The sequence below is a fragment of the Melanerpes formicivorus genome, unplaced genomic scaffold (assembly GCF_026170545.1).
Source record: "Melanerpes formicivorus ecotype bairdi unplaced genomic scaffold, bMelFor1.0.p_v2 SCAF_6, whole genome shotgun sequence".
NCBI lineage: Eukaryota > Metazoa > Chordata > Aves > Piciformes > Picidae > Melanerpes > Melanerpes formicivorus.
The window spans coordinates 6,166,599-6,180,416 of record NW_027142358.1 but is presented as its reverse complement, the minus strand read 5'-3'; the positions used below and the strand labels follow the sequence as shown (position 1 = coordinate 6,180,416).

General features: G+C 40.4%; 1 protein-coding gene across 1 annotated transcript in view; it reads left to right on the top strand.

The window, feature by feature from the left end:
• The window catches only part of SORCS3 (sortilin related VPS10 domain containing receptor 3), a 317,082-nt gene that overhangs the window by 286,406 nt on the left and 16,858 nt on the right, over nucleotides 1-13,818 (top strand). Inside the window, exons 19-22 of the mRNA XM_068139414.1 lie at nucleotides 3,315-3,501; nucleotides 5,829-5,962; nucleotides 9,839-9,962; nucleotides 12,586-12,698. Coding sequence (XP_067995515.1) covers nucleotides 3,315-3,501; nucleotides 5,829-5,962; nucleotides 9,839-9,962; nucleotides 12,586-12,698 — 558 coding nt within the window. The remainder of the gene's footprint in view (nucleotides 1-3,314; nucleotides 3,502-5,828; nucleotides 5,963-9,838; nucleotides 9,963-12,585; nucleotides 12,699-13,818) is intronic.

The window sequence follows — 13,818 nt, the reverse complement described above, 5'->3', positions numbered from 1 at the left end:
TCCAATCTTTGTGTGAGGCTCTAGCTCATTCCCTTTTGGCAGTTTACAGGGCTTAAAAGCAATAAAATGTTCCTTTTGAATATATATAGATAGCAATGACTTCCTTTTTCTTTCTCCATTTGTAATATCTCCATTTAATTTCCATTTTAATTTATATTCATAAACTCCACAATATGTGGCATCATGCACGGGGCTAGCACTCTTGTTTTAGTGTTTTATATACTGGACACAGAGGTATGGAAAGGAGAAAGAAAACATGATTAGTGTGATGGGCAGGCTTTGCATTGAAGACCCAACTCTCATAATTGAGTTGAGAGACTGTCTGCTGCTGTCTGCTGTCACAAAAAAATCTGTTCCTCCTTCTCCACTTTAAACCTTCTAATTTCAGGCAGAATCATATTGGAGAAGCAAGGAGGAAATAGAAAAGAGAAATGTAGGGCATGAGAGAGGATCTGCCATGATGGGTACAAGAGATTTCAGCCTGAGGCCACCAGTGATTAATCCATCCCAGACCAAATTTTTATCCTCTGTTCAGTGTCTGCCAGTTGGTGTGAACTTGTGGTCTTAGAATGTTCCTTTGAGAAATGGTTTTGAAAGGTTTAATTAGCTGAAGGAGACTTTCTTTCAAATAATTGGATATCCCAGGAATGTAATTTTGACCCTGCTTGAGAAATTTTTGGAGGGACTTAAACCTTCTGTCGAAAGGATGCCATTGGCTACTCAGTATTATAGACAGGTTTTGGTGTCACTACCACTCAAGTCCTCTATGCTTAATTTCTTAATTTATGCTTGTATTTTAAATGTCCTAGTAGGACAGAGGTGAAAATGAAGACCTGATAGGTTTAATAGACAAGACTCCCATGACTCCAGTGGAGTGGGAATGATGGAGCAATGCAGGAAGGAGACCTAGCATATGTAACCGAATATCTACATTTCAGAAACTATGTGTAATAACCCTAATTATATGGGGGGGGGTGTGTGTGTGTGTGGGGTGAAAACCAATTCACATCAGAAAAATACCCTTTCTACATGCTGATTCATTAATGCAGGTGTAACCTATGAGAAAGACAAAGTCTGTGAAGTGTGCTGCAGTCTTGAATATCTTAATACAGAGGACCTACTTCAGTGTAGTTTGGCTTCATGTCTGTGCTCTCAGGTTTCCTTCCAAAGGACAACATAAGGAGTGCTTTCAGGACTTGGACCAGTAGCAGAACACAGCATCCTGCCTGTGTCAGTATTGCGATTGCCTCTTACACAGGTTCATGGCAGCTGCCAGTGCGAGAGCAGCTCCTGTGAGTCAGTGGGAGGCCAGAGTTGGGACCCCTTGCCTTGGATCAATATTTCTGTCTTGCAGGAGCCTTTGTTGTGTACTGCTGGTCTTAGTTGCTAGTCATTTGAGATAGAACAGACTGAGAGCTATTTAAGAACCTCTTTTTCCATGATCCAGGCAATATTCTGCTTTATTCTGAGTGGCCTTGGCTGACAAGAACCCATAATCCAAAATGAATCTGTGCTATATATGAATGTATTAGAAACATATGAACAATTACTTACAAATGTGAGGTTGCCAGAGTCTAGGCTGGAAGCCACGTGTTTTGCTGCACAAGGTAAACTTGTTAGCTCTAAAACTTTTAGGAGCTATCACAGGTGTGGTTGTCCCAAGCAATCTCTTCCCTTTGTCTATTTCCTGTTTTTAGAGGAAGTCATGATCTGTTTGTAACAATACCTGTCTCAGATGCTTTAGTGAAATCTATGAGCTCAGTGGTCTCTTTCAGTGAGCCCAGTGGTTGTAGGACCCTGCAGGTCCCTGAAGGGATTGTAGGTACCTCAGAACTGCCTGTAAGATACATAATTGCTTCCTTTCCTTAGATCAGTATGTACTGGACCTGCACATTAGCTTTTATCCTGACCCTGTGCATGTACAACTCTGATGGGATTTATGAGATGGCCATGAAATATTTCTGAATTTCCTATTTGAAAAAATCCACTCTTTGGAATCTCTCTCTTATCCTTAGTATATTCGTATTGATTTCAGTTTTGGGCTAGGAGCATCTGCAAAAGGTAGTGGTATCTTCTTCACCCACAGTGAATACAGTGGAGACCTTTTATGAAAAGAAATTATTTGAGCCAAAACATCTTAAATAGAAAGCTACAAATATTTAATCTGAGGTGTGGCTTTATTTCAGTTCAGTGAAACCACTGCAGTGGGCTTTAGTTCTGCTTCAGTTGGTCTGCTTTCTGTTACTTTTAGTCAGCTGGGGACAGTAAAAGTAAGGCTTCAAGGAACTCAAATAACAGAATCTTCAACAGTTCAACTACAGTAGTTTAAAGTGTGATTTAAACTAAACCAGTGCAGCTACTGCCTGAAGACAGTACCTGAAATGCTGGAATCTCTTATCTGGTGTTCCCTCCTTGTTTAAAGCTGTCATTGACAGTCATCCTAGAATGGGGTTTTCTCAATGTCTGCTTCATTCTCCTCTGTCTTCAAGCCCTGTCTTTGTGTTGACTGATATTAGACAAAACCCGTCAGTCCTCACTGTGGCATGCAGCCATCCTGAATTTACATGTCTGGCTGAAACTAGTGGTCTAGACTATCATCAGAATACAGGGATGGATACTTGCAGAAGATTATTCATGTCACCTGCCTCAGTTACCTTAGGATAACACGTGTTGGTCTATTGCTGTCTTTTCTCTCTTCCACTCACTATACAGGAACCCAGGAAAACTATCTTAGGCTAGACTTACAGCATCTCAGTGACTAGGTTGTGTTTCTTTGGAACACATTGGAGAGCCACTTCAACCACTGTCCTGCCTCCAGTGTTTTAAATGCTCCCATGTACATGCGGGAATTGCTCTCCCATTAATATCTATCCTCCCATCAGTGTGGTGCCTCCCACCTCACTGTGTTTGATAGAGGCACTTGTTGGACACCACTAATGAAAGACTGTGTAAACCCCTGGCCACTTCAGTGACACATAATCCCCAGCCGTGCATTGCCTTAGATCATTAAAATATAGTCCCTTTGATAGTTGCATGTTTGGCATAACCCTCCCCAAATCTCTAAAGCCAAGATGGGGAAATAACATCTCGTTACAGGTATAAATGTCCAGCTTTTCTAAGTATTGCTTATATACAGTTACCTGGTGTTGACTTATGCCTGGCCACTTTGAGAACTGACATTACAAAGCTAGGCTTTTTTGGTAAAATTATGAATTTGTGTCCATGCTAATGAAATGGAACTGAGGAGTGGGATGATAACTACCACAGATCACTCTTATCAGCCCAGTTTCCTAACGTGGCATTCTCCACTGCAGGGTGATCTCCAGAGGACAAACATTCAGCTTGATTTTGGAGATGGCATTGCTGTATCCTATGCTAATTTCAGCCCTGTTGAGGATGGCATCCGGCATGTGTATAAGAGCGCTGGAATCTTCCAGGTGACCGCCTATGCAGAGAACAGCCTGGGCTCTGACACTGCTGTCCTCTTCCTGCATGTGATCTGTAAGTACTTCAAGCTACTAGACTCCTTGGGTGAAAACCTCACTTCACTGAAAACCCCTGTAACTTCAGTGGAACCACAAAATACCCTTATGCAGCACCCTAATGCCTTAGAATGCCCCTAATGGTGTTCACGGCCATGTCTGTTGCCCCCCTTAGCCTGTCAAATTGTCTTCTAGCCTACCTGTTACTTGAACTTTCCTGCTGAAAAGAAGCAAGCCAGACATTTCCAAAAGTCAAGAAATGTTTTTTTTTTCCTCTTTTCAATTTCAAGCTCACTGTGTGAAGGAATAAATGTTCCTTGAAACTTTTATTAGGCTCATAATTCCCTCAAAGTCAATCATGGCTGCATTTAACAACCTGTTATTAGAGCATTAACTTTTTTTTCCTTCACCTTGGTCCATTAGCTGACGACAGTGATGGTTACTTGGTAATAACAGCCAGCTTTATATGGATTATCTCATTTTTCTCATAGGAACTGTTTTTTCATGGTGAAAATTTTAGAGCAGAATGCAATGAGGGAGATCTGCTTGGGCTGGTTGTACTAGTCTGCTTTCTCCTCTCTCGGCCTTTAAGATCTTTCCTTTGACTTATAGCTTTCTTAGGTGGCCAACTTAACTATGTTATCTCTAGGGAAATATTTTGCAGGCATTTAGATTCATGCTAACACTGAAGTAAGATGTACTGGTAAATATAGGAGGTTTGACCTTCAAGCTCCATTGTGCAGTCAGAAATGCCTGTTATATAAATCACCCTTATTATGCAGTATGTCTGGTACTGGAATCCTGTGCTGAAAAAAAATCAGAGAAGGAAATTCCTTGGCTTCAAGCCACAGTAGTTTTCCATCCTGCAGCTTTACCACTCATCAGTCAACTTTTCACCTTTCTGGAATCTGCTGTCAAGCTGCTCATCTCTTCATTTAAAGGAGGTGAAGATCTTAGTGGTTTTCCTCTTACGTACACTGTCACAAAATGTTTGGGGAACTGCTATTTTTGGAAACCCAGAGTACTTGCTATGGGAAGAGTTCAGGAGTGATTTGCTGGTAGAAATGCTTTAGGATGGAAGGGAGAAAAAGGAAAATCTTTTAAGAAGCCAAAAGTAAGAATAGCGTTCCATTGTGCTCAGAGCTGTATGTTCTGATGGCAAAAGAACAGCCTTTGCTTTCCAAAATCTTTGTAATCCAAGTAGGTGGAGATGTGATTAATGTCCCCATTTAATGCTTGCAGAGTTGAAAGGTAACACAAGGAGATCATCTCAGTTAAAATCAGCAAATTTCCTGCTTCCCAGAGTTAATGCCTTACAAAGAAAAAGAAGAAATCATTCTTATTTCATCCCTTTTTTCTCACAGTGATAATCTATCAGTTTGCTGTATTTTAAAAGGTACCATCCAGAAAGTCTCAGTAACTCTGCCTGGCGTGCAGTGTTTATCAGCTGAAATTCAGTACCTGTAAAAAACAACAAATTAGACACGAAGGAAAACAATGGAGATGGTAAAAGCTTTAAACAAATTAGCAAACAGTATTTTCTGCACATGTGTTTTTCTCTAGGGGTAGGATCTGGTCTCTTAATTCTAGACTTCATGCACCGGACCCAGTCTGGATGTTTGCACTTAATTGGACCCAACTTTGAATTGATACTTTGTTGTTTTTTTTTTAAGTCTTTCAGAAACAGGTTATTCAGAGAGCTAAATGCTTTGATATGCCAATGCACACATCTTCCAAGCATTTCCAGTCTTTTTCTAGTGGTGGCTGACTCCCCAGTGATTTCTCAAGGTCAGGCCAAAGTAAAAAAGACACAAAGGATTTCCTTCTGAAAAAACTGTCAAGTTATATTTAATCAAGTCATGAATTCCTCATATGTAATCACATCTGAGCCATTTAGGCTAAAATGATTTTCCCACAAATCTTAGCAGCTCAGTGGATACATATTCAACAGAACCCCCTCTTTCTCTCTTCTGTCCTATCCCTCAGGTTTTCAGTAGCATCTTGCCCTATCCAGTGCAAAGCCAGTTCATTATTCTCCATCAAACTACATTACAATTTCTTCTAAACACAATGCTGACTCTGTCTGAAATTAAGACAGTGGAAAATGTGCATTTCTGGCTCTCCTAGGACTGAATGAGGGAGGGAACTGTGTGATTTTACATTTATTAATCTGAGATCTTTTCCCATTGCTCATTGATGGATGAAATTCTCTTGTATTGCTATAAAAGTCTATTCCTGCTGACATAAGACACTTGATTTATTTAAAGGAAAGGTCCTTGCTGTTCACAACTGCACTGGGAGGGTTTAAACTTAAAGCCTCTTATAGTGAACTCTCTTTTCCCACAGGCCCAGTGGAGCATGTCCATCTGAGTGTCCCCTTTGTTGCTATCAGAAATAAGGATGTCAACATCACTGCAGTAGTTTGGCCCAGCCAGGCAGGCACACTTACCTACTTCTGGTGGTTTGGTAACAACACTAAGGTACCGCTGCTCTTTGGTTTATTTTTACTGATGTGTTGCACCATAAAGGGCAACTCTCTCCACCCTGATAAAAATTTATTGCCTTTGCTTGTTTTGTATTGCAGGTTTAGGTTTTGTTTTTTCTTTTCTAAAAAGCATTGCCATTACCTGAACTTCAGCATTTGTGAGTTTATTTCCTCCAGTCTCATGTTGTCTTAAAAGTCATTACTTATTTATGTCTGGTGGTTATCAGCCATACTGAGCTTTGAAGACCACTGTTATTACCAGTGTTCCCTTGCAACTTAACTAAATTATATACTACTGTATATGGGATAATATTGCCTTTCAACATAGTGCTTAAAACATGCCAGTGTTCAAACAACCATGGGGGGTTCCACCACGTACCAGTGTGCAGTGTATAATGCTGGATAGCAACACAACACTTTAAAGCTGTTGGTGTTCAAATAGTCACTTGCATGGAGAATTTAATGCTAGACTCTAAATTAATTGTTTGCCACCATTCGTGATGATTCTTCACAGTCCTGTATATATTGGAGGGGGAGATGAGTCTTGTCTGTAGTGAATTTCCAAATGATTGGCAAAAATTTACTATAAAAAGCTTTTTGCCTTTTATTTTTTTTTTAAATCCATAAAGCAAAACTTGAAGTTGTGGTCATGCTTTCAAAATGGAGAGAGCAGGATTGCTTTTTACCTACAGTTTCTATTGTAGACTTTAGGAGTGAGACAGCTGACACAAGGCACTGTCCTCCATCGTTACAGTGGTGAAATGTGCAGTTGATGATTTTGCCATGTCATACCTGCTGTTATTTACAAAAGCAGTGTAAGTCACGTCATTGTCTGTGCTACTGAGCTGCATTTGAAGGTGTGCAGTGAGGTGAGATCATAGTAGAAAAAAATGTGGATTTTACATGAAATATAGAACTTGAGATAAAGAACAGCAAGCACACCAATATTTTGTTTTAACTTTGACAAAGCTGCTTGCATTTTAACCTCTTACCCTAGCTCTGACAGTAGCAGGAGAAAAACAGCAATAAATGCTCTGTCTACTGGGTTTTTACATCAAGTTAGAAAGCTTACAGTAAGAACTTGCCTATTTTTGTGGAAGTGTAATTGAGGCACTGGAAGAGCTCAGGAGCAAAAAACCTTACTATTACTTGACAAGTTGCTGTTCCCTAGATGAACTATGGCCACCCACGTACGCACATCTAGTCCAAGACAAGTACCAGATAATTCCACATAGTTTATACTACACTGAGAGAGAGATATGCAATGTCACATTACAGTTCAGATACTTTTGGCTCAGTGCTCACATATGGACAGCCATTAAAGCATACCTGAAATAACTGAAGTAATGATAACTTCATCATCTACTGAAGCCCTTCTGTGTACCCAGGTGTCAGAGTTTTCCTGATATAGCTTTTGTCCTCAATACAGAAGTTGATTGTGAATACAGCCTTAAAAAAAAGGTGGTTTCTTTGGTTGTTGTTTGTTTATTTGCTTTCTTTTGTTTTGTGGTTGCTTTTTGTTGGGGTAAAGCAAAGCAGTGATGAAGATTTCCATGTTGCCGTCATGGTGCTTGCATCTGGGTTGTAAATATAATCCATGATCTGTTTTATCTTCTGGATTAAAATTCTGGCCCATAGGCAACAGTGTTCAAGCAGGTATGGAAGTGTTTGGGATGGATCCTTTGGATACAGCTGCATATGGAGTAGCTGATCCTTATGATAACTTGCAGTGATTGTACATATTACTGAAGTATATTGAGGTGTGGATTAGTAAAGATGGTGCCACCTTAGTTAAGGCCAAATCAAAGCCTCAGAGCACCTCTCATTCTTTGGAGAGAATTATCTCCAGCTATCTCAAGAAATTGACTCCAACTTCACCACTAACAGAAATATGGCAAAGGATACAGACATAACAGCAGCAGCCATCTTTTTTTTTTCCCCAGAACAACAGCCTGCATCACATCAAATTTCCATCTGAGTTGTTTAATGTGCATTTCAAATCTTTCTCTGCCTGCTCCTCTACCAGCTGTGGCGCTCATGGGGATGCTGATTTGTGTGTGAATTTAGAGGATGAGGTGTGTGATATTGTGCATAGTTTACTGGTATTGTCAGTCATTCTAGTTCTGTGCTGAGGGACTGTAGGCATTCCAGGCAGAGTCCTGTGTCACTGTGCAGTCTCACTAAGATACTCCCTGTGCTGCTGCACAGGCAAATGTTGTCTTAGACTCCAATGACTTGGCTGAGGCTCTTCTGCGGCCCTCCCCACCCTGCTGGAACCTTTGTACTGAATTTCTGCTGTGCTCATTTTGCTTGGATTAACACAGGTCCAGTTTAATAAATGTGTCCAGCTGTCTAATAGGTTTGAGCAAATGAACCTTAAACTACTTGATTTAATTTAGAGTTAGTTTCTCAGGTCTTGCTGCATGAATTAAAATTAAGGATTTGGCTGAACGTTAAAACTCCATGATGGAAGTGAAATCATCCATGATAATTTAATGTCCAGCATACACACACACCAAAAAAGGAAAATCTGTAATTTGAAAGGCCACACTAGTTCCTCTTACCTGTTTCACAGAATCACAATTTCTAACCGCCAGGAAGATTGTTAATATCACTGCAGTTTGATATAGACCCATTCTGCTTGTCTAGGATGTATATCTAAGTATATGTTAGCTAACCCCCCAGGGCTAGCACGAGCTGCCTTGGTTTGTGAGTCCCATGGGGTCAAACAGATTTTTTTTTCTTATTTTGTTTTTGGTTCTGTTGCCTTTTTGGTTTGTGGGTAAGAGGGTCAGAGGAAGATGTCATTCTGCCAGTCTGGCCTATGCTAGTGGAAATTTTGATTTGTCTGTGAAAAGGGCATATATGGCCACTGTTGTGAAACACAGTGTGTCGCCAGTCTGATGGAATGAAGCATGAGAGCTAGAAGATGAATGCCTAGGAGTTATTCTCTGGAGACAAACTGGTAGTGTAGCAAAGGGAGAATAGCAATGGTACAGTGGCTTTATCTGTCTTCTTAGAGCTCTGTGTGCTTCTCCTGTGGAGGCTAGGATCATTATTTCCCAATTTAATGGTTTGATCTAAACCAAGAGGATTTGTCTATAGACCAGCTGTCAGATCAGGGGCTAGACCTTTGATTTTCAATATACAAATCTCTTTTTTTCTGAATGTGGTACATCAATGTGAGACTTTCCTGTGCAAAGAGGACAGCTGAAGTGGTACCAAGGACTTTTTTTTTTTTTGTTGTTGTTGAGAAAGAGCCCTCTCTGCTGGGGATCTGAGATGGCTAAAGTTCAGCCTTGTTAGCGTGACTTGCCAGCCTGCGGCTGAAGCTAGCTTACAGGCTCAAAGGATGGACGGGTCAATGCTGGGTGCCTTCACCCTGGTTTGGGCAGAGTTGCTCTGATTTGTGCTTATAAGAGCTAGGACTGGTCATAAATCTGAACAATATGGATTGTTTGAAGAAGTTTCTGCATTTTTGGTTTATGTTTAGTGCTTGCTTGAGCTGGACCCTGTGTTTTGTACAGCTGTGCTGTGTGTGTGTAACACTGCATTCTGCAGCACTAACTCTGCAATTGCTGACTCTGCTCTGCTGAGAGATTCAAAGCATAATGGGCTTCAGTTCAGTGAAAGAATATTTCAGGAATCATTTACTGAAGTGAAAGAAACCTATACCTATGGGACAGTTCTCACTGGATTGTGTTTGGGTGACCTACAGGCCTTAGCAAGACATGTAAGCTCAGAGCACTATTCCTATAATCAGGGAGTAAGGACATCATGGCCATTAGGGTGCATTAGTCAGATGCATGTTGTAATCCCAGGTTAATCTCACCATGATTTTGATATCACCATCTGTCTTTACTTCTTGCAGCCCCTTATCACATTGGAGAGCAGCATCTCATACGTCTTCACTGTGGAGGGGATGAACACTGTCACTGTACAAGTTGCTGCAGGCAACACCCTCATCCAAGATACCAAGGAGATCGCAGTGCATGGTATGCTTGTCCTTTTATAATCAGATCTCTGGGGGGTATCTAGAGGTAGAGAACAGGCAGTCGCTGCTAAAAATTAGCTCTGTGGGCTTCCTAGTGCACAGAAGAACCTCTGTAGAAAAACTGTAATGAAAGTAGCTCAGATGTATCATGATCAGAAAATACAGAAGTGAATATCTGGGGCTCTTAACCAAATTTGTAAGCTCAGAATTGTAGTAAGGCAGTTGGTGTCCACTTTGCCTGTTGGTCTGTCCATGATTGTGGAATCCCCAAAGGAAAACCACATAAAGCTATAGCCAGACTATCTTCCTGCTGCCTCCCAACTGGAAAGAAGTAGTCACAGTGCATCAAGGTGGCCAGAATACAACTGGTATTTCTCTTTATATAGTGACTGTTTATGTGGCAGGGTTCTGGAGGGATCTAGAGTACAGGGGGCAGAAATTACTCTGTTGTTGATATCTCTGCCCATCTTCCATGCCACGGCTGGAGGTCTGAATGTGCCTGCTAGACTTCCTTGTGGATAATGTTTGGTATGTTTTTGCCATATTTGTGCATTAGGGGCTCCAAAGAAACACCCTTTGGCAGACCACAGAGCTTACCCTGTTTGGGGCTCAATAAAGGCTGAGTGGAAGGACTCTCTCAGCAGTTTTGGCCAGGACTTTGAGATTTGTTCAGAGAAAAATTTCCACTCTGGGCTACTTTTCATTTTCCTTATCCAGTTATTGGCATCCAGCATTTGAGGGCAAGCTTTTGATTGGCCAGCAAAGTGTTTTTTTGAGGGACCTGGGCTTCAAATAATTTGAGCTGCACTGTGTGGTTGAACTATGTATGTCATGTCTCAGTAATTAAATATAAATAAATGTCCATCTGGTGACTGGAAAGCTGTCTACTCAGATTTAACAACCAGCTAAATAGATATTTATTGATTGCTTGGCTGTGAAATGCAGTGGGTTTTAATAATTTGTTAATATGATTTAGTAATGCTCAAACTTGCTGTTAGCAAATATAAGTAGCCCTCTAGCTGATCATTCTCAGCAGTGCAAAATGCATTGTTTACTTCAGGGAAACTCACATCTTGCCATTTGTTTCTGGAATAAAGTCTACCCGAGTGGGGCCTCTGCAGGCGATGTCAGACTTCGGTTGCAGTAGGTCCCATGGTGCTCCTCACTCCCTGTTTTTGAATACCTTGTAAGAATTGTTGACATTCTATTTAAAAAAGCCAAAACTTTGGACTTTGTCAGGAAGAGAAATTGATCCAGTTGGAATGGCCAAATAATCCTATGCAGCACCATGCTGCAAATTGGTCTAGGAAGGAGTCTTTCCAGACCCCCAGTCTGATGATCAGTTCAAGTCTGAGTACATAAAAGAGTGACACCTCTGGTAAATATGTACTCTGCTAAATTTGTATCCTAATCTGTGCCCTGTGTTAAGTTATTATGGCAGGAAGGCATGGCTTTCTGGTGCATCAGTGGAGGAGATTTATTTCTCAAATTGAGATTAACAGACCAGAGTTTACTCAAAAATAAATTGGACATGGAACTTGAGGGTTCAGAAGTCAAAGGCTTTATATATCAGTCTCTAGGTTAAGCCTCAAGAGTTTCCCTGCTCTGTCTGATGCTTGTTTAATTTCAAAATATACTGCACCATCTGAAAAGATGTTTCTTCTTAAGCTAAAACTGATACATCCTTACAAATGACTAACAGTACTTATTTTAAATGTCTGGAGATCAGATGCTTCAAAATGACACACAGCACATCTCCAAAAACCAAAAGGAGAGTCTTCTACCCTGAGACATCTTGCTGGCCCACTCCATTGTGCACAGCTGTCATAAGAATTCCAGGCTTGGTCTCTAGTGATACCAGAGGGACGAGTTGGAATTGGAGAAAAAAAAGTATATTTGAAGTTTAGGAATTTTGTCCTCTTCCCTGCAATCAGTCAGTTAGGAATTAGTTTCAATGTGTTTCATTGAATCATAGAATGATAGAATTGTTAGGGTTAGCAGGGACCTCAAGGATCATCTAGTTCCAACCCCTCTGCCATGGGCAGGGACACCTCACACGAAATCAGGTTGTGCAGAACCCCATCCAGCCTTATCTTACCACCAGTGGGTTCTGATTTTTTAGGAGTCTTAACCACTCATGGCATCCAATCAGGAGAGCAAACAGATAATACCTGGTTTTGAAAAGACTGCTTGCAGGAAGTGCTTGCTCTGTAGAGCACAATGCTTGCAGTTCAGCAGACCATACAAATTTCAGGCAGATGCCACCTTAGTTACTGGTCAACTTCCTTGTAAGCAGAATCTGATTAAGCTGAATAACAAAACACAAAAGTCCAGAGGCACCAGAAAGGGAAGGCATCCTCTCCCCTCTGTCATTCTTGCTACCATTTCTTCTGGGTTTGGATTGGTCAAAATATCCTTTATAAGAACCATTATGAGAATTCTTTCCTTGTAAGCTTGTTGTCCTGCTTAGTGTTAGCCAGCCCCTTTTATTCCTTCTGCCTTTTCTCTGTCTCATGTTTTGAGATAAATTATGGCTATCTTGTTGTCTTCTGCACCGTTGTCTGTACCCTGACCACTACCCATTTAATCTTCTTATAAATACTGGGTTTTTTTTTCTGTTTCAGAGTATTTCCAATCTCAGCTCCTGTCATTTTCTCCCAACTTGGACTACCATAACCCTGACATCCCTGAATGGAGACAAGACATTGGCAAAGTCATCAAGAGAGCTCTAGCACAGGTGAGCATATTTCCTCATCTGTACCAATATTGACTAGGCTGTTAAAACAGGTACTTTTTCAACATGCTAGCTTAAAAGAATGGGGAAAGAGCAGCAGTGATGAAGCTGTAATTTTAAATGGATAAAAATGTTCTTAATATGCTGAGTCTTTTTATGGAGGCAAACTATATTGGGAATTCTGTAGAAATATGATAATTAACTTTTATTAATGTTTCTGTGGTGCTTTTTAGCTTTTAATATCCCTGAGGACTTCAGAAAGTCGAGATTGTAATAGTACCATTGTTATTCTTATTTTGCTAAATTGGTATTACAGAAGCTACTGTTCCTTCTTCAGACATCTGGGTAGTGTTACTGTGAGCTGTTAAACAGCTGATCCATTTCATCCCAGAAGGCAGACATTGTAGTATGATGGTGGCATGAGGAAGCTATTTTTACCTCTTCCTGATAGTCAGGAGTTCCACATGCAGCTATGTGTAGCAATTGGTGAACATAACTAAGCTCTACTCCCTGCCCAACTGGAGCAAAAAAATCAAATAAAAAGGGAATTCAAAGGGAAAATAAAATTACCTTTAAAATACAGGAGAAAGACTTCTGTGGATGTAATATAGTGAATCTTCCTTTGGGGTTAATTAGACTATGTAAACTAGCACTCATTCTTGCAGGAAAGAGGACAGATTAATTTATTATATCAAATAGCCAGGGACTTTGGTTTTGTTTGAAATTAGGGAATAGATTTAGGCAAGCTTTTGTGGTTTTTACCTTCTGCCAAAAAAATGTCTCTTGCCTTTTTTTTTGTTTTTGTTTTTCTTCAGTTACAGCTGTTCTTAGAAATGGAGGCTGATTGTTTTACCAGGAAAGTACATTTCTGCTGGGGTTTTCTCATCTGCAGCCCACTCAAAACTCACAGTTTATGAGCATTTCCTTGATTGTTTTCCTATCCTTAGAAAACACTAAGTGAATTTGCTTAAATCTTTGTTCTCTTTTACTGCATTCAGAGTCAAGCTTGCAAAAAAGATAAATTAATCAGGTTGTAACTATGAGCAGTTACAAACAGCAGAAATCAGGTAGAAGAAATTGCTTGTATTCTCTTGTTGCTATTTGGTTGCAGCCTCTCGTCTGC